Below are 19,811 nucleotides of genomic sequence, written 5' to 3' on the forward strand. Positions count from 1 at the left end.
ATANTAANTTAAATTAAAATTACATNAATNAAATTTANTNAATGTATAAAAGGTAAAAACAATTTTTTCTTACTTTATACACAAACACATATGATAAAANAGAAAATCATAAATGAAACTTATACATANGATAATAGATGTGACTAAAACAATGATCATCNAAATAATTCGTACACTGAATCTNTATCTCTTGAATAATCTAGNAATATTTGTTTTGGCTTGAAACATACAATAAAAATAACTCCACGAAATTCCTAGCCCTTTTGCTTAAACACAAAAAAATAACTAAATAAGTCTGTACCTCTCATTAGAAACCATAATCTACTAATGAGTTAAAGCCTCAAACACCACATACTCTTTACTATATTTGTATCATATGGCTATTTCGATAAATATTTTGAACTTGGTCTTGTAACCAGATTATGAACATTGTAAGACCATTATGAATCTTTAGTATAGTTGTATCATCTATGCCACGGTAGCAATGTTCAAAATTGTAGGTTCTACGATTTTTATACTCAATTTTGGGATTTTTATTTTATAAAATATTAGGGTTTTTCTCGGGTTACGCCCGGGATATTCGTATAAGTTTTAGCTAAATTGAAAAATTTACACTTGTATTTGAATATAATTATTTTTGTTTATTCCAATTGATTTTAAATTGTTAAATCGGTAAAAATTTGGTTTGTATTTATTCATTGCATTGTGTCCAAATTTTTCTTTTAATAATTCAACTCACAATTTGTTGTTTGTTATTACTGGAAATATATATAAAATGATAAGTAAGATGAGCAAAACTTAACTAAACCTTGTTATGATTTAAAACAAATTTTATCTTATTTATTGAGGTTTTGTAAAAACCAATAGTAAATTTCCAGTCGATTTAAAATTTGTTTTAAATTTAAAATTATTGAGTTGTAGTACCAATTAAGTTGAACAGTTTCACAATAGAAATAAATTTGAATAAGAAATTGATCCAAGAATAAAGATAATATTATTCTCCTAACCAGTTCATGAAAAAACATTATAAATAAAATATATAACAGAACAAACCATTTTTAAGAACAATTCCTTCAACAAACCATCACTGTAACTTTATATTTAAATAATATAAACCAATAGTGCCTCTCTAAATTAAGAATTCCAGCCTTGTGCCAAAGAGATTAGTCTTTACTTTTATGTTGGTTTCTGGCTGAATGAATATAATTTGAAGTAGTGGTTACAATGTTGGTGCTCTTGGTATAAGTCTTTAAATAGCTCTCCATGATGTGATTGAGTCTCCCTTTTATACGCTTTTCATCGCAACTGTTTCCAATCAAATGTGTTTCAATCATTGTAATTACTACTAATGCTTGTGTTTAACAACGTCTGTTGTTGTTAGCCCAGTTATTCATCGTAACATGTCACAAAAAGAACATACAAATTATGTAAAAAATGTAATCCGTTTGTTTTCTCGTTGGAACAAATTCACGGTAATTATTTTCAAATATATGGCGTAAGATTAAATATTTTCAACGGCGGACAGGTCTCACACATTGTCTTCCTAAGTTCTGTATGTATCTTAGCTAATTTATTAATCAAATAATTTTTAAAAGCTTCGTAACTTGGATATTGATATATACATCTTTATGTGTATATATGGTATTGAAAATCTCCAGAAACATTTTACTCTTTCTTTCTTCCTGTGTAAAGATCACTTTCTGATCCCCAAACGTTATCTTCTTCATCTCATGAGATTCTTCCAGACATTAGCAATAAACCAAGAGGGAGAGAGAACTAAAAGCTTAACAATCACGAATATCAGCAGATAATTATTGAAAACCTACCGCAAATAAAGATTAAAATAAGATGCAACGGTGGCCAGGCGTTCCGGAAAGGCAGCGAGAATTGCATCCTCCGGCCATGGATACAAACCACCGAAGCTCAAGGACACGCGTCGCTAAATTATTTAGACTCGCCCATCCCATGTCATTTTTAGCTCCGGTAATTAATTTGAGAAATACTTTAGAAGAAGAGTATCTTCAGATGTCTCGTAGACTTGTTTCTTTCGGGTCCTTGGTTTGTCCTTGTCCCTGTGTTAAAGAAAGAAACAAATCTCTAGTCTCAAGCTCAACAATTGATTAGTGAATAAAAGATGAATGGTTGTCCTAAAAAGGAGGATTATTGGTAACATTTAGCACCATTGTCTCTTGATGGAATTTATTGGCAACTGATCGGGATTTATCAGTGAACCCATGCAAAATCTAAGTCTTCAACAATCTAGAAATAAACTCTGATTAGGTAATAAAATGACTAAACAAAAACATTGCTATCGATCTTTTACAACTCCTGAACAAAGAAAGGAGTTTGTTTTTTAAATTATTACCTCAGAAGCTGGGAACTCGATGTACACAGATGACCCATGCTTAACGACAACTTCGGACACAGCTTCGTTGGAGAATTTGGTATCATCATCATCTCTTTAGAAAACCGTACTGAAATGGGATCTTCTCTGCAGGAGTGTACCTTCATCAAGCAACAATGCATTAATGTTATGGTAAAGATTGACTCTTAGAGCATAGTATTGGGTTCTTACTTAGAAGAGTCTCTGTGACATTAGCTGGAGGAGTCACAACAAACTTTCTCTTGGTTCGTCGTGTTAAGAATGGAGAGAGGAGAGTGCTGCCATCTTAAAACCCACTATATCTCCAAGGCACAGCATGGATACATCTCAAGCTTGTTTGGATTAGGTTCCTCTTTGTTCCTTAAGTTGTGTGTCTTCGTCCAACATCGTCCCCGGCTTCTCCTTCTGCATCATTTATTTTATTTAATCATTAGAAAGTACTTTCCATTTTCAATATGAAAGAGTAATAATATTTGTTTACCTATTTTATGCTAAAGTGAGCGTAGAAGAAGTTGAGGGATATCGTAGCTTCTCTAACTTGGCAGTAAACAACAGCTTTGGGAAGAGAGTTTCTCAGTGAGAGACAGAGCATGTTTATGTACGCACTTACGTTGAATCCTGAGATTATCAATTCATAGGCAAGTCACATTTGATATGTTTATGTGCTGCTATATGCCTATATCACATGCTTGAGTGGGAATTGTTCACCTCCTGATAGAAAGAACAACAACAGCATTTTAGGTTTGAAACAGAAAGTAAATATTAGGTAGCAGCTAGACATGAGTAAACAGCTTAAATCTCAAAATTTTAGCAAGAAGAACATAAGATAATACCTACGTGTGGAGAATCAGCGGTGCTCACGGGGAAGTTGAAGCTGCTCTAAACCTTCTGAAATGGTAACAGTAACTGATTGATATTCCATAAGAGAAATGCAATCAGAAACTCTTAAGATTCAATTCTGTAACCTTAAAACAATATGGAATCTAACAAACCCTAAAATAACATAAATTGGTAAGTATAATAGGGGGAAGATACAACGATTGAAAATGATCATATTAGGTAGTTCTTATACCTGCTCATGTATCAAGAACATCGCAAGACCAAGTCAAAGCCCATCAGAACTATTATTTGTGAGGTTCTACTGGGATTGGGAGACACAGAGGTGGTAGGTTCCATCAATCAGTGTGCAGAGGAGCAGGTGAATAACATCAACGGTTACTTATAGTGTGAGAAAGAAAGAGGAATTTGGAGAGTTTTGACCCGGTACGACTACTGAACTAATTACTGCATATCCCAGCTCTCATGAAGAGAGAAGTAAAGAACATAATTAATTGAATGATTAAGATTGGAGCTTGATGACTTCACAGTAACGGAGTTTAGAAATTGAAAACGGTGATGATGGAGTGGAAAAGTCGGAGAACTCTGTCTTGCTACGAACATCGCGTTGAGAAAGAGAAAGGGTTTAAATGGGCCACTTCGATTTTTAATCAGCCCAAGTAAGTGTGGGCCGACTTTAACTTCTAAAACAGTCTAACATGACATGGCAAAATAAAGCTTCACTATTGGTTGATTTAATTAAGTGATGTGGATAGCTTTAGAGTGGAGGATATTCTCCTTTTAGTATAGTATAGATGATCATGATAACAATAAAGAATTAAAGATAAGATACTAATGGCGTGGTCAAAGTAAATGGACAAGTGGGTGTGGCAGTATGGTAAATAGATTGAAATATGAAGGGTGAGTTAGGCTATATATGACGGGAAGACAAAAAGATGAGATAGATATTAGGTGTAGAGCGTGGTGGGACCCCGCAAACGCGCAAGACTGATAGCTTGGGTTTCGGTAAGGTTGTCTCGTCGTGGGTTCCTCTCTCGACCCTAGAAAGAAACCACTTTATTTTCACGCGCCTCGTTCGTATTATAAAGTTGAATATGGAGTATAAAATAAAAGTAATTTTGGTCGACCACTTCTTTCAGATGATGTTTGTCTTTTACCTATTCCCAACACAAATAATTATAGTTGGTTCTTAATTTAAATAGATATATAAATCCTTGCTCCACCTAGGAAATATCTGAATTTTAATACTAGATTATAGTCCACATATATTATTCTATGTCCATTTCATTCGAATAGATGGAGCAATCTGCGAACTATATAATGTCAAATAATAGGGTTTTAAATGATAAAACTAAATCAATATGTATGCAAAAAACAAACAAACAAACACGTCAGTACAGATGTTTAAATACATTGAATTTAAAGTGGTAGAATAGTTATAAAAAATTAACTAATTGCTAGGTTAGTTGAAGTTTATGTGATCTAATTGTTAATAGACTTATAGACACAAACAAATCAAAAAGGTAATTTTTCCATAGGAAATTACATTTTGTTGGTTGTTCTATTACGGTCTGGTTAACCAGACTACCTCAAGCTTGAGTAATAGAATAGCCGTTTGCCGTAAAAAAAAAAAAAGTAATCAGCGGTTGAGCGAATTAGAAAGTTATAGTTTTTTTTTGGATGCATGGTGTATGAGAATAATGTGAAGTTTACTCAAAGGGTGAAGATATGTTCTTGATAAATAAAAGTCGCCAAATGCGCCGTTTGATACGGTCATGCAAAGCTACTTTACATAATTTTTATAATTGATAGGTTGGATGAATCATAAACAACAGCACAATAACCTTTATCATAAAATAAGTTCACGATAAGCTGAGTTATGACATGGTTTATCTTGTTATAGTTTAGATAAACCATAACACTTACCATATATATATCAAAAACAAATACATAATCTTTCTACCAGACAACGTTTATGATAACTTGAGTTATGTCATGGTTTATCTTGTTATAGTTAAGATAAACACTTACCATATATATATTAAAACCAAGCACATAATCTTTGTACCAGACAACGTTTTAAGCCATAGTGACATACTATTGAATCGATTAGGAAAATATACCTTACCGTGATTAATCAGTTTCCTTGGTAAAAAGGAAATGAATAAAATAAATAATTATAAAGGGAAAACAGTTTTTAAGGAAAAAAGAATAAAAATGAAAAAGAAAAAGGCAAACAACTTAGCGCGTGGAACCACGGACGTTAAGCGAGAGTAGTTTAAAAAACTAACTCCAAGCTGTTTCGGACACGCTGGGGCAAATCGTGTATAAAAAACATCGTTCGTCCTCTTACAACATCCACCACACATGTATTCATCTCCTTCTTCTAAATTATCTTTCCTCTTCTCCCTTCTAATTTCCCCAAGAGACAATTAGCCCTTTCAAGTAACCATGGGCGTCGCTGTTCTAAATCCCCAGGACTGTCTGAAGCATCCTCTGTCTCACATGAAACATCCACGCAACCCTAGCGCATGCCCCAACAGGCAGAAAAAACCGGTCTCAAACCGCACGCGCCGGAGCCCGCCGCGAAAACAAACCTCACCACCTCCTCCTGTAACACCGCCGCTTCCTCCTCTCGCTGCGGCGAAGAAGAGCCCTAACAACAACAACGTTGGCCAGGTTAGAATCCTGAAGCGCGGCGAGGAGATCCCTAAGAAGACATCAGCAGATCTGGTCGTGGAAAAGCCAGATCTTGTCTCCACTCGTAGGATCGGACCCGATCCGGAAATGATTCCGAGTCAGATCCGTTTACCCGCCCGCAAATCGAAGACGGTGCCGTTTTACGCCGGTCCCGTGACCATGACATCTCCTCCTCCTAGCGACGTCCCTCTTCCGGCCTTTTTCGCCGCGAAGAAGAGCGTCTCTCTGTTCCAAGCCACCAACGCTACCAGCGAACTCATCAAGATTCTCCGCCTAGACATCGCGATCGCTTGACCGCTTATGTCTCATTTCAATCTGAGATCAATCGCGCCGATGTTTCCGCTGTTGTCCAAAAACTGTTCCATTTTCGGATCGAATCTTCAGTAATAAAATCATCTACAGTCGATGAGTCGTCGAGAAGATGAAGAAACGCATCTTCGTTATGAAACCGTTTCGAATCTTCCCTTATTTTTTCAAGGGGCAAGGTCGAAATATCTTTCTTAACAGGTCTTAGTTTCTCTTCGAGTCTAGTGTTTGTATAGAGTATTTGTTCATAGGCTTTTTCTTTTAAGTTGTGTCTTTGGGTATCATATCCTGTTTTAGGTGTCTGTTCACTTTTAGGTTGGTCTTTCTTCTTGTTTCTCATCTTTCCTATAGTCCTACGACAAAAGTATCAGAGATATGTATCTTACTAGCAATATGCAGATTACTGTTTCTGTATTACTTTGATCCTTCGATGTAAGATCAGTATTTCCATCTTTATATTAATTGAAATTACGTTTTATTCGGCTTTTATTCCATGGTGATTCAAAGTGTTCTATTCATCCCTGATATCAAACATTACGAAAACATTGAAATAGTGACATTCTTATGGATATGCTTAACAAATAACAACAACTCAAAATATAAAATGGTTTATGCTTAACTCAATTGGTTAACTGGTTACACGTTTGAGAATATGTTCTCTCTTATAACACGCAAAGAAACAGTGTTTATGTGTTCATATCTAATCACACGCAAAGAAACAGCGTTGAAGTCTTTTCTGATTAGTGATTAAAGATGTGCACACTTGATACTTGTGAGAATTTTTAATATTGTCATCGTTCTTTCATCTTTGATTTGTCTCTATCAGTCTGTACCAATTATAAATTTTGTAGGTTGTACATCATACATGCCACTTGGTTGGTTCAAGTTTTAAGATACCGGCTCTCATGGTTGGGCGGCCCACCTCGACCCTATCTAAAGCCCATGACTTTAGCGGTACAGCTTACTTTAAATTGGTGACATTTTTAAAAGAATCTGCATTCGATTTTCACAAAATATCATAAGGTAATCTAATACGATCAATGATAGAAACTATAGTTAATGTATGGGACCCTATACTTATCTGCAATTTAACAACTTGCCTTCTTGTCTTTTTTTAACTTCGAATCGAAGCATATCGACGGTGTTAACGGAGCTGGTTGGCACTAGGCAGTTGTCAATTGTTCATTGGTTGAACATTACGTGTTAAATAATAAATCTCCAATAAGCCAGCAGCCACATCAGTTTTTTTCGTTCCTTTGCATATAAAACAATTAAAAAAATGTTTAAATCCATAAAATAGCAAGGAGCATAATTGATGGTTCCCCAATAAGCAAAATATTGATTTCATGGATTTAAAACAGGTTAATAGAGAAGCAATTAAAAATGTATATTTTCGTTCCTTTGCATATGAAATAATTATTTCATATGTCAGATAAAAAAAGAAGCAAGATTAACCCAATTGCAAGACAGGTTAATAGAGAATCTTTACATATAGTAAATATACACTTTCCTACCCATGTTATTTAATTACTTTATTATCTGAAATTTAAATCCAAATCTGCATCTTGCATTATTTACTAAAATGTAAAGAAAAAAACAATTTATGTTTCGAAAAATACAATGAAAAGAAAAAAAAAATATAGTGAGCCTCGTATATAACACCATCAATCTATCTCTTTCTTCTCTCTCTCGATAGTTCAACTTCCCTCTCTCTCTCTCTCTCTCTCTCTCTCTCTCTCTCTCTCTCTCTCTCTCGCTGCTTATCTGATTCCCTTTGATTGGTGAAGCTTCGATGAAGAAGGTTCCATCAACGCCAGCTAAGAAGACGACGGTTAAGGATGAGTGGGTGGCGGCTGCGATGACGGACGACCAGATGGTCGCAGAGCTTCTTTTACGTCTGAAACACGCGGGGACGGAGACTCCGGAGACGAATCCGGCTCCTCTGCGGTGGGGAATCCGTCAAAGGAGGTCGCGGTCCTCGAGATTCGGCGGCGGAGGCGTTACGTTGAAGAAGGATGCGGATTCGGTTAGAGGTAGTCCGAAGACGCCGCTCTCCTGGAGCGGCGGATCTGGAGGTGGCGGCGTGGGCGGCGACTCTGCGTCTCCCTCCGCGGTAACTGCCGATGGATTCGAGGACACCAGTCGCCAAGCTAGCTGCTCCACGTCTACAGGTTACGGATCTAAGGTACTTTCTCTTTTTCTCTCAAAAACCTATCGTCTCGATTTAGTCTTCTCTTCTTCTCGACTGCGAATCCTTCAACCTCTCTATCATCACGTCCGTCGCCGGTTCGTAGCTGAGATGATCGTTCTCTTCATCTTTCTATCATCACTCGATTCGTAATTCTATGCTGACGTCATCTCTCTCAAGCCTCAAACCTTGAAAAAGCCCGACGTAATATTCTCACGCATCTCTTTGGTTTCCACCGATCTCTTTTTTTACAAAATTTTCACCAGCCCATGTTACTACGGAGTCTACCGGAAAATTAACACCTTTCCCTCGGCGTTTACGGCGGAGCCACGACCATAGTTTCTTTAGCTGTAGGTTTTAAACTAATTCTTTCATTCATTAAAGTCAAAAGCATTTTAAAGTTTATTTTCCTTTTTTTTTTCTCTTTCTTGTCAATATTCTATCTCAAAGCTTTAATAAGATCTGGTGCGTAGACGGTTAATCTTCTCGATTAACTTCACTCTCCGGTGTGAACCAGGGATCCAAGCAGATTTCCTCGTGTGGAGCCGGTTCAGGGACCGGTTAAGTTTTAGATTTGTGTCAAGGAATAATATTAAAGCTCCTCCTTTAGAATTATGGGGGTAGTACAGCTAGTTGGTCAAACGTGCGCGTTCGCTTTACGTTTTGAGGTCCAAGACGATGTCGTTTTGAGTTAAAGGTGAGAGAGGCGAGATAAATCTTGTCGGAGAGATTGGGATCACGTGTTATCTTAAAAGAGTGATGACGCGGGATTTTCATGATGTGGCAGCACATCCATTCTACTATAATTTTCTTTTCCATTTGTGTTTGTGTTTCTAAAAAGGACATATTTTACTGTCTGAGATTCCTGACTTTTTTTCGGTTTGAAATTTCTATTGTGGGAAAAGAAACTTTTACTAGTATGTTAAATAAGATCTTGGCTTTGATTATAAAAAGTAAAAAGATCTATAACAGTTGTCCTTTACTAGTCAGCATATAATTGTCTTCATTGATAGTATGATATCTTCAAATTGGTAGATTTGGGATCTTACATCAAATACATTTTACATGTTTCGTTGGGGCTAATCAAAGGCGTTTATTTTGTTGTTGCAGGCTTTCCCCACAAACGAGTTTACCAGTTCTTTTTCCAAGAGATTGAAGAAAAACAAGGTATATATAACTCTACTTCGCCTATATACTTGAATTTTTAAGTACCTTTTAGATCGGAGCTGAGTTTAATAAAAGAAATATTTTAACAGTCATCTTCTGAGCTTAAACACGAAGAGAACTTGAAGTTGAAGGAAAGACTCCACCTTGAAAAGGTACTTTCTCTTTTTATGAGCTTTGTTTTATTAGGGTTATGATTTCATTCCTATTTCTTACATATCCGGTATCTTCTATAGGAGATTGCAAGTCTCCGATCAACGTTCGACCAACAAAACGTAAGGAACCAAAGGTTGAAGAGGATTAAGGTGAATGTTTTGAGCAATTTGATATTTACTAACCATTTTTTATAGTATTTTGATCTTTCATATTCTCTCTCTCTCTTGTGCTGGTCTTAACTGAATTCTGTCTTCTTGTTTCAGCTTGACTTGAATTCAGGCCGTGTCAAGAACGAGACTCCTGTTGATCTGATTCGTAAATCACAAGGCGAATCAAAACCTTGCAGAATAGAGGGCAAGACCGCTACCTCCGAGAGCTTCTTCTCCCTCCCTGACCTCAACATAACACCATCCGAGGACGAGTTATTGTATGGAACTACTAGCTAAAGTAACAAGATTTTTATAGATCTCTATCTGATTTACAATCTAGAAAGGGAGCCAGAGACTTTAACAGAGAAAAGTGAATGTATATTGTCTATTCCCATCATTCTTGTTTTCTACTTTCTTGCTTTTATGGGGGTAAAACACTCATTACTTCTTGTTTTTCTCAGAAGAAAGTGAATGTTACGTTGTCGTTCTTTGGTCCTCTCTCTCTTTTTAATCTTTGGTTCTCTCTCTTTTGAACCTACCCCTTGGAGGAAAAAGTAGGACAACTAGTAATAGACTTTTGGGACTTCAAACTTGTCTTTTATTCAAATTTAAAAGTTAACCCCCTTGTTTTCTGCTCAACTAACCCAAGACAAGAGAGATCTCTATCCATCTCGTGGGCCATGATTATTCTACTTATTTTGTTTTCCCATTTCTTTTTTATTTTTATTTTGTGAGGTGTAGTGTTATTGGTGGTTCGTCGGCGTGTCGATGAATATAAGAGAAAGAGAAAAACAAATGACATCTTGTGATTAGGCCACTTAATTTTGTCTCAGTCTTTTGGTATAGATCCAAATTATTTATTACTGTTGATAAATTCACAAAAGTTAGATGGTACTTATTGTTTCTTTTGTAACTGAACTTATTTGTTTATACATGTCAAAACATGTAATTTGAGGGAAAATGGAATTTTAAGTGAAAACTGTATTTCATATACCATAATTAAAAGGAAAAAATATACTTTAATATATTACACATATGCTAAAATAGAGGTGGGCACTTTACCAGATATCCGAAGTGGCACCCGAACCCAATCTGAAAAACTCGAACCGAAATCTGAACCGAAGTAGCAAAATACTCGAACGGATATTAAATTAGGAGAGATTAGATATCCAAACCCGAATGGATATCCGAAGATAACCGAACATATATATACTTACTAGGTGTTTTCCTGCACCATGTGCAGTAAAAGAATTTTAAAATATTTTTTAAAAGATAAATATAAATTATATTTAGTTTTTATTAATATTATAAATTTTCTTTTTTCTTATCAATATTTTAATATAAATTTGATTTAACTGAACATTAAAATTAAGATAAAACCAATTTTGTTTATTTTGAATTATATTTAAGAATGTGTATGTATATATTTAAAATTATAATCTTAGGTAGATTTTTCTATCTATTTATTTTAATTAAATATATTAAATAAATATGTAAAATTTCAGAATTGTCAAAAATTAAAATTAAACAATATTTATAAAATCTGTAAATATATATAAGAAACTAATGATTTTACGATTTAATTTGATTTTATGATTTAATTTTATAATTTTCTAAAAATATGTATATATTTTTGAAATATTTTTAATTTAAATGATATTTCAAAATTTGAAATGCCATAATTGAATATATTTATTTTAATGATGATTTATGCGTTATTGCCATATTTTTAAAAAGTCCAAAAATATAAATCGATAATAAATATAATATATGAGTTATTACCATATTTTAAATTTTTATCAAAAATATAAATTAATATTAAATATAATTGTCCATGTCATATTAATCTATAAGACATGTCATCAATTTTAGTAGCTATGTCACAATTATTAATCTAGGTGTTTTCATGCACCATGTGTAGTGATGAATTTTTTAAAAGTTAAATTCATATTTTAAAATGTAATTTATTAATATTATATATTTTATTATTTTGACTAATAATTAATATAAATATCATTAATTAAGCATAAAATTAAGAGGAAATATTTTTTTATTTTAAATTATATTTAAGAATATATATGTATATATATAAAATTAAAATCTTAGATAAAAAAAATTATTTATTTCATTTGGTTAAATTATTAAATCAACTTGTACAAAATTACTAAAAATCATATAAAATTGTATAGTTATCAAAATTTAAAACTAAATAATATTTATATAATTTGTAGATATCTAAAAGAAACTAATGATATTACGATTTTTTTTAAATTCAGAAAATTTAGAAAATTTTAGATAATAAAAATTTATTATTATAAAAGTAAAATTATATAATATTTCGAAATTCAAAATATCATATTTGAATATATTTTATTTTAGTGATGATTTATGAGTTATTACCATATTCTACAAAGTTTACCAAAATATAAATCAATATTAAATGTAATATATGAGTTATTGTCATATTCTAAAAAGATTTCCAAAAATATATATTAGCATTAAATGTAATTGTTCATGTCATATTTACTCATATGACATGTCATCAATCTTAATAGCCACGTCACAATTTTTTTTGTGAAAACGATTGTAGAGAAGACATGTGACAAATCACTTCTCAAATATAGACTAGGGGATTCTTATTTTTCTAGTTTACATCTCTCATTTTATTTAAAATATTTATATTGATGTTACACATATTTTAAGATCATATAGTATATATATAATTATGAAGAAAATAATTTGATATTCATTTATAATGCATGTCAAACTTTTTGTTTTATGTATTAACAAAAGTTTTATCCAAAGTTTAAAAACAATAGCCAAATTAATATTTTTATTTTTGAAATGTTATCTCCAAATCTATTAATCATTCAATCTATAAAAAATAGAAAAATCAGTTAAGTGAAATCTATATTTTTAAACACAAGAAACTTAAAAATGAAATTTTTTTGTTTTTTTTTCTAAATCTAAATATCCGAACCCGATCCGAAATAACCGAACCCAAATTAAAAAATATTCGAACCCGACCCGAAGTACAGAAATATCCGAACGGGTTCCGTATCTCTATACCGAAATACCCGAAAATTCGAAATACCCAATCCGAATCCGAATGAGTACCGGAATGCCTATCCCTAGAACTAACTGAGAAAGTAAAGTATATTATTTTCAAATTATTTGCAGTTGACATTAAACAAAAGAAAAAAAGAACACGGTTTCAGACATTCATGGTTAATTAAGACACGGTTGGTCTGGACGAAAATGAAAAAAGACACGGTTGGTCTGGACGAAATAACTAGGGGGAAAGAGAAAAAAAGAGTCATTTTTCTCCGATCCCCAAAAACGCAGGAAAACAATGTCGTTTAACAGCTCCCACCACTTTCCTCCGCAGGAAGAAGACCTTCCTCTCCGACACTTCTCCGATCAATCACACCAACCACCGTCGCTTCTCACCGCCACTTTCCTCAACATCCCTCCCACCGCAGCCACTTCAAACTCCGAATTCACCCATCCGCATCGCAACGGAGACAGTCCCGCCGCCGCCGCTGCTGCTACGAACCGACGGTGGCTCTCATTCCACCACACGGAGATCCAAAACACCGGAGAAGACAATCCTCCTGAAGTCAACGACGCCGACGGTGAAACGATACACGGAGGTGAAGACTGGAGGAGGGCTAGCGACAAAGCTGCGATTTTGAAACATCCAATGTACGAGCAGCTCTTGGCAGCCCACGTGGCTTGCCTTAGGGTTGCGACTCCCGTTGACCAGATTCCGAGGATCGATGCTCAGCTCAGTCAATTACACACTGTAGCTGCAAAGTACTCGTCTCTTGGTGTGGGTATGGACAACAAGGAGCTTGATCATTTCATGGTTAGTTGGATAAAGGAGCTTCCTTTTTTTTGTCTGCTTCTTACTAAAAAGGGACTTTATAAGACACAGAAACATACTCTGTTTTTGTATGTCTTATGGTTGAGAATCTCACCTTGTTTTATGATGATGATGCAGTCACATTATGCTGTGCTGTTATGTTCTTTTAAAGAACAACTCCAACACCATGTCTGTGTCCATGCATTAGAAGCCATTACAGGATGTTGGGAGATTGAGCAATCACTACAATCCATAACTGGTATGTGTGTCCTTTGTTGTCTTCTCGCTTTAGGAATGTATTGTGATTTTGTATTGTGTGTGTGTGGTTGTAGGAGTTTCGCCAAGCGAAAGTAATGGCAAGACAATGTCTGATGATGAAGATGATGATAATCAAGTAGAGAGCGAGGCGAACATGTTCGATGGAAGTTTGGACGGTTCAGATTGCATGATTGGATTCGGTCCTCTTGTCCCAACCGAGCGCGAGAGATCCTTGCTGGAACGTGTGAAGAAAGAACTTAAGCATGAGCTTAAACAGGTAATTGCTTAACATCAAACCCATTGTGTTGTTTATTTACATGTGTGCTCGTTTTACAGGGTTTCAAAGAGAAGATTGTGGACATAAGAGAAGAGATAATGAGGAAGAGAAGGGCTGGGAAGTTGCCTGGAGATACAACCTATGTACTCAAGGAGTGGTGGCGAACTCACGCCAAATGGCCGTACCCAACTGTAAAAGCCTCTCATGCAAGACATTTCTGAAAGGCCGTTTTCTGATTTTTTTTTTTTTTTTGAATGTTGTAGGAGGAAGATAAGGCAAGGCTTGTTGAAGAAACAGGTTTACAGTTGAAGCAGATTAACAATTGGTTTATCAACCAGAGGAAAAGAAACTGGAACAGCAACTCTTCCACATCATCTACTCTCTCCAAGAACAAACGTAAACGGTAATAACAAGAGATATAGATACATCGTTTCTTTTATTGCGTAATATAATCAACATGTTTCTCTAATCTGCCAAGCTCAGGACTGGGAAGTTGTAGGTGACATTCTGATTGACTCTCAGAGGATGATGCTTTCTTCTCCGGTTATATGATCCATACATATTTACAATATGTATAGGTGTTACCGTGTTTGCCTAAAATTGGATTGTAGAGCTTATTCATGTTTGTATCAGCTTAAAAATCTATGTTTATATGTGTAAATTGCTATGGTTCAATTAGTGTTATCAAAAAATATTCATCACAATTAAATTTATCCTAAGCAAAAACATAGTTTTGTATAAATGCAAGCAGCCAGTACCGGTCCTGACCTATAAAGGATCAGAAATTTTTGTATAAGTGAAAGCAGGAAGCAGCTTTAGGCGACTTTGAAGTTTTGTATAGTGACCTCTTGCTATTGTTCTACCTGTTCTATCTCTCTGGTTACATTGGACTTGACCACTGATAGTAATCTGAGAAATAACCTTTTCATTCTTTTTTTTCTTAATAAATAAAACAATCTGAAGTCAGAGTACAACAAACATTCACACAACACACACACACATTTAACAGACACGAATCCAAAATCAACAAGTAATAAAAAATGATTACAAAACAAACAAACAAGAACATATAACCAATATGTCGTATCAAATCTGAAGAGAAGAGAGTTATCACCATCTATAACCTTCTTCCCTGGACTGAATCCTAATCAGTCTCAGCCTACCACATGAATATCGCAGAGGCCAAGAGTAATATCCACCAAAAAAATTATATGCTGATTTTGAAAGATGAGACTAAACCAAACCAAAATGGGAGGAGAGAAAAATGAACACCACTCCCAAACAAACAAAGTGCCTGCAATACATTGTTGAACAAACCAAAAGATTAACTTTCCATAAAACAAGAGACAGAAGTAACCAGTCTAATCATAAAGATCAAAAGCAATAAACCTAAGGACTATTCCCTAATTCATACTCCACAAGGACCACAACATTATCAATAGCATTCAACTCATGAGAAACTAACAGCTTAAGATTTACTAGACAGACTGCAATATTTCAAGATTATGTGAAGCAGATATATGAGTTACTACTTACTTACTTACCTACTGATACATAATACTGAGACGAATGTTTCATCAAGCAGACCCAGAAAATACATTCTCTAAGATATCATGCAGTTTTGGAGCTCGTCTCCTGAACATCGGTTCTAGCCTGAAAGATGGGACACCGTTCTGCCATCTTTTGGCATCATACATCTCATTCCATGCCTGTACTATCTCATCAATCTTGAACCCCATACCTGCATTTATCACAACTTTTGTTATTATCACACCCCATCACAACATAACAGCAAACCACTGGTATACATACCTTCAAGTGCACTCTCGCCTGAACAATGATTCTTTACCATCACAGCTATATCAGTAGCAGAAGCTCCAGCTAGTTCAAATTTCTCAACCGCAACCTCTAAACATTCGTCCCAAGTTGGTAGCCCGAGCTTATACTCCACTACAGACCGCTCATAAAGCAAAGAACCCCACAAGAGATTAATCTGAGAACTCATATTAGCCGTCTGCTCCAAAGTATCTTCATCTGAAGCTTCACTAAACAACTCCATCTTATGCAGCAGTGTCTTCTCTTTGTCGTACTTAGAGATTCCGTTTAGACGACGCTCTTCCATCTCTTCCCAAATCTGCATACCCTTCTCCATGCTATCCTCAGCTTTGTTATAGAGCATAAGAACCTCCTGAGACACCTCGCTCTCTATGTCTACTTTACTTCTGAGTGAATGGTACCACAAAAGCTTCGCATGTTCGAACTGTTCTTGACCAAGCGCAATGATAGCTTCGTAGAAATCAGGCTTAATCCTAACAGCTTCTTCATACTTCTCTGCAGCTTTGTTGTATTCATTCAGTGTCCACACAAACGCAGCTTCTATTACAGCTTCTACTGAGGCATCTTCGGGGAAAGAGACTTGCTTCCTCGCCTTTGACATGTGAACGTTACCCCAGTTAAACATAGCTAGCGCACCCATTTCTTGGAACTTATCAGCTGCGATTTCAAAGAGTTTCTCCGCATCTTCACCGGTTACTGCGTCCTCCATTGCTTCTGTGTAGAGCTTCATCCCAAGGTCATGGAGGTCCAAGTAAGAATCAGAATCAAACCCGACATGGTTCTTGAACAGCTGCGCGAACTGGAAGATCCAGTCCTCTGCTTTGTCGGATTCAACGATTTCACTGCTCAATCTCTTGCCATCATAGGTTGGTTCTTGATCAGGGTTAACTTCAGCTATATATAATCTAAGGGAACCAAGTTTATCATGATCAGAAGCAGCTAGCCTCAGCTCATCCGTCGAGGTAATGGTAACCAGATCACCCTCTGGATCCTTGTACTTAATCAAGAACCCTCTTAGAGAAGGGAAACGATCCTTGATCACATCTCTTACGAGTCTGACACTAGAATCTAGCGGTAACTGTGCCCATCTTATATCATCTCCATGTACCAACTTAACGGTTCTAGTAACTGTTGCCTCTTCCACAATCTCTGAGGCAATGACCTCTTTGTCCATGACAACATCTTCCATCTTCCTCTCTTCTCCTGTCTTGTTACCACTTCTCTTCCTCTGTTTCTTGAAAGTAGGTTTCTTTGCATCAATCTCAGACTTGGCATCGCTCTTCTCCTCTGCTTCTTCTCTCTTGACAACCTTTGGACTCTCATCCTCAACTTCTCCACTACTACTCTTCTTCTTCTGCTTACTCTTCTTCACAACCTTCTTCAAACTCGCTGCGCCAAGAGGCTGCACATTCACAAACCTCTTCTCCATCTCATCAACATCGATCCCTCTCTCCACCAACGCCTTCTTCACCCTAACAAACACTTCATTCGCAGAGACATTCTCCGGCTCCATGTTCAGCACAATCCTAGCATCCCTAAACGCGTAATCCAACTTGTTCAAAGCCTCGTAACACCTAGACCTTCTCACCAGAGCCTTGCTGTACCTAGGAGAAGCCTCGAGAGCCAAGTTACACTCCCTTATCGCGTTAGGGTACTCGCCTAGTCCCATTCGCATGTAGCAAGAAGCCATGCTCGTTCTCAGATAAGCTACGTCGATGTGGTGGTGTTTAGGCAAAAGCTTAACGGCTTTGTCGTAAGTTAACATCGCTCCTTCGTTGTCGCGTTTCTGGAATAGTTTGTTACCTTCTTCTTTGAGCTCGAGTGCTCGGGTGATGAATATCTCCATGTCTTCGTCGACGTCTCTTGAAGTTGAGCGGTGGTTGGTTTTACCTGACTTACCTCCGCCGCCGGAAGCGTCTTTTGGCGTCTCCGGAGTTTTCTTCTTCGCCGCCGGCTTTCCCATTTGAATGTGAACTACTTTCCCGAAATAGAAAATGTTCGATAGACGTTTCTGAGTTTGAAGTTTGATGATGAAGCTAAGGAATGAAACAGAGAATAAGAAGAAGAAAGAAAAGCGTTTTTGCTGAAACTTCAAAGGGAACTCGACACGACTCCTCTATAGGTGGAGTGTACCCTACTCCACGAATAAAATAAAAAAAAAAATAAAAAAATACACATTTGTTTGTTTGTTGTAATAAGCAAACGATATTGTATTCCGACCAATAGTTGTTAAAAAAAAAAAAAAAATTGTATTCCGACCAAAAGCGAAAGAGTGCGTTCTTAAAATTTAATTTAAGAAAAAAAAACACGACAGAATAGTTTTTATAGGCCCAAAAAGTAAGTTACTGCAGGCCCAATAAGTATTTTAGCCCGTTACTAAAAGATGCTCACATCAATTTTATTGGTAAAAAGAAAACTCATATGGCTTGAGACACAAGAAACCTAATAGCCTTGTTCATAGAATCATATACATGTTTCTTGTTCATAAATTAATAGTTGAAACTTTTAGCCGACCCTTGAGCTTATGGGTTTAAAGAAGTAAGGCTCGCCGGCGTAAGTGAACTGAACGGTGCCGCCAGCCGGTATAGCGTTTCCGTTAATCAGGAGACATGTGTTTTTTTTTGGGACCAGTAGCGATGGGTCGACAGGCTTCACGGGAGCAAAACCTCCGCAAGAGAGAATCACGATCGACTGAGGTTGGCTGCACGTGTTGATCACCGATATTTTCCACTCCGGTTCTCCGGAGATTACTCTCCCCGTCCTCGCCCCTCCGATCTGGATGTTAGCGAAAGAGCAGCCGCACAGTCCTGGATTAAGCATGATGATGTTTGGAGTTTAAGATTACATATAATGAACTAAAGGCATGAACCTTTTGGTATACATGCAAAAAGCCTATAGAGATTCGATTACATTACCTTGAGTGACCATAGACAGAAGGAGAAAAATAACAAGATACTTAAGAGCAAACGTCATTGTTATTGTGATTGTGTGTTTTATGAATTGGAGAATGAGAAAAGAGTCAGATTTATATAGTCATTGAATATGCTCAAGTCTCTTCTAGTCTTAATTAATATCGATACATTCTTGATTTCACAATTAAGAATAGGGAAGTATATATAATTTCTAAATAAACGCAATCTAGTAAAATGTAAATCTATGGACTTTTTTGGAAACGTATTTTGTCAATTAATTGTCTGAATTTGGCTGTACAATGAATCTAAGAAGTCAATTCTGTATATGGGATTTTACAGTATTAAATGAAAGGTATTTTATCTCTTTGACTATTCTTTAAAACATTACTACGTCGGTATGACTACCCTTCTTGCAGAACAGGATCATTACATTGGTGTTTGTATTTGTATAATCAGTATAAAGAATAGTCAAAGAGATAAAATCACCTCCAATGGTGAGAAACATAAAGATTTCTAAAACAAAAAATATATATTAGTATTACAATTATTCATTTATGTTTTATTTTCTTTAAACTAGTTAGTTATCTATTTGAATGACATGTGTCTTTTTAGTATTCAATAGTTTTTTAAAAATTCATAGCTAAAAACTGTTGTTCATTCTCTCTCTTAGTTTCATTTTTTTAAAAAATATTAAGAATTTCTCTTGGTACTACCATTAGAGATGTTCTCACTTAACCGTCTATTTACACTTGTAATTAAAACAGCCGAATAAGATCCAAA

General features: G+C 35.7%; 5 protein-coding genes, 1 long non-coding RNA gene and 1 pseudogene across 8 annotated transcripts; 4 read left to right on the forward strand and 3 right to left on the reverse strand.

Moving 5' to 3' along the window:
* Positions 1–223, forward strand: part of LOC130494726 (putative disease resistance protein At4g11170) — a 3,065-nt pseudogene extending 2,842 nt beyond the window's left edge.
* A 1,146-nt stretch (positions 224–1,369) lies between these two features.
* Positions 1,370–3,810, reverse strand: LOC130510533 (uncharacterized). 3 transcript variants are annotated; one of them, XR_008944219.1, is made up of 6 exons: positions 3,456–3,810; positions 3,217–3,289; positions 2,865–3,094; positions 2,576–2,788; positions 2,366–2,505; positions 1,370–2,259 (listed from the first exon to the last, which is right to left on the reverse strand). It is a non-coding gene; the product is annotated as an uncharacterized LOC130510533 (long non-coding RNA). The 3 variants fall into 3 exon arrangements; XR_008944218.1 differs by having other exon boundaries at positions 1,377–2,072; positions 3,217–3,271; XR_008944217.1 differs by having other exon boundaries at positions 1,377–2,072.
* Positions 3,811–5,595: 1,785 nt separating this feature from the next.
* Positions 5,596–6,715, forward strand: LOC108838719 (uncharacterized). Its single transcript, XM_018611599.2, has one exon. It carries the CDS (start codon positions 5,672–5,674, stop codon positions 6,212–6,214), a length of 543 nt encoding a protein of 180 aa, XP_018467101.1. The 5' UTR covers positions 5,596–5,671; the 3' UTR covers positions 6,215–6,715.
* A 1,208-nt stretch (positions 6,716–7,923) lies between these two features.
* Positions 7,924–10,371, forward strand: LOC108851340 (uncharacterized). Its single transcript, XM_018624756.2, has 5 exons — positions 7,924–8,411; positions 9,525–9,581; positions 9,671–9,733; positions 9,815–9,883; positions 9,998–10,371. The coding sequence occupies exons 1-5, from the start codon at positions 8,019–8,021 to the stop codon at positions 10,178–10,180; spliced, it is 765 nt and encodes a 254-aa protein (XP_018480258.1). The 5' UTR covers positions 7,924–8,018; the 3' UTR covers positions 10,181–10,371.
* Positions 10,372–13,126: 2,755 nt separating this feature from the next.
* LOC108851331 (homeobox protein knotted-1-like 5) lies at positions 13,127–14,977 on the forward strand. Its single transcript, XM_018624747.2, has 6 exons — positions 13,127–13,751; positions 13,887–14,007; positions 14,081–14,283; positions 14,343–14,474; positions 14,547–14,686; positions 14,767–14,977. The coding sequence occupies exons 1-6, from the start codon at positions 13,236–13,238 to the stop codon at positions 14,780–14,782; spliced, it is 1,128 nt and encodes a 375-aa protein (XP_018480249.1). The 5' UTR covers positions 13,127–13,235; the 3' UTR covers positions 14,783–14,977.
* A 196-nt stretch (positions 14,978–15,173) lies between these two features.
* Positions 15,174–18,146, reverse strand: LOC108851324 (protein PHOX4). Its single transcript, XM_018624736.2, has 3 exons — positions 16,096–18,146; positions 15,828–16,024; positions 15,174–15,577 (listed from the first exon to the last, which is right to left on the reverse strand). The coding sequence occupies exons 1-2, from the start codon at positions 18,080–18,082 to the stop codon at positions 15,861–15,863; spliced, it is 2,151 nt and encodes a 716-aa protein (XP_018480238.1). The 5' UTR covers positions 18,083–18,146; the 3' UTR covers positions 15,174–15,577; positions 15,828–15,860.
* Positions 18,147–18,624: 478 nt separating this feature from the next.
* Positions 18,625–19,092, reverse strand: LOC108849949 (uncharacterized). The gene is made up of 2 exons (XM_018623546.1): positions 19,035–19,092; positions 18,625–18,926 (listed from the first exon to the last, which is right to left on the reverse strand). Exons 1-2 carry the CDS (start codon positions 19,090–19,092, stop codon positions 18,625–18,627), a joined length of 360 nt encoding a protein of 119 aa, XP_018479048.1.
* Between the last annotated feature and the right edge of the window lie 719 nt (positions 19,093–19,811).

The sequence above is a fragment of the Raphanus sativus genome, chromosome 4, assembly GCF_000801105.2.
Source record: "Raphanus sativus cultivar WK10039 chromosome 4, ASM80110v3, whole genome shotgun sequence".
NCBI lineage: Eukaryota > Viridiplantae > Streptophyta > Magnoliopsida > Brassicales > Brassicaceae > Raphanus > Raphanus sativus.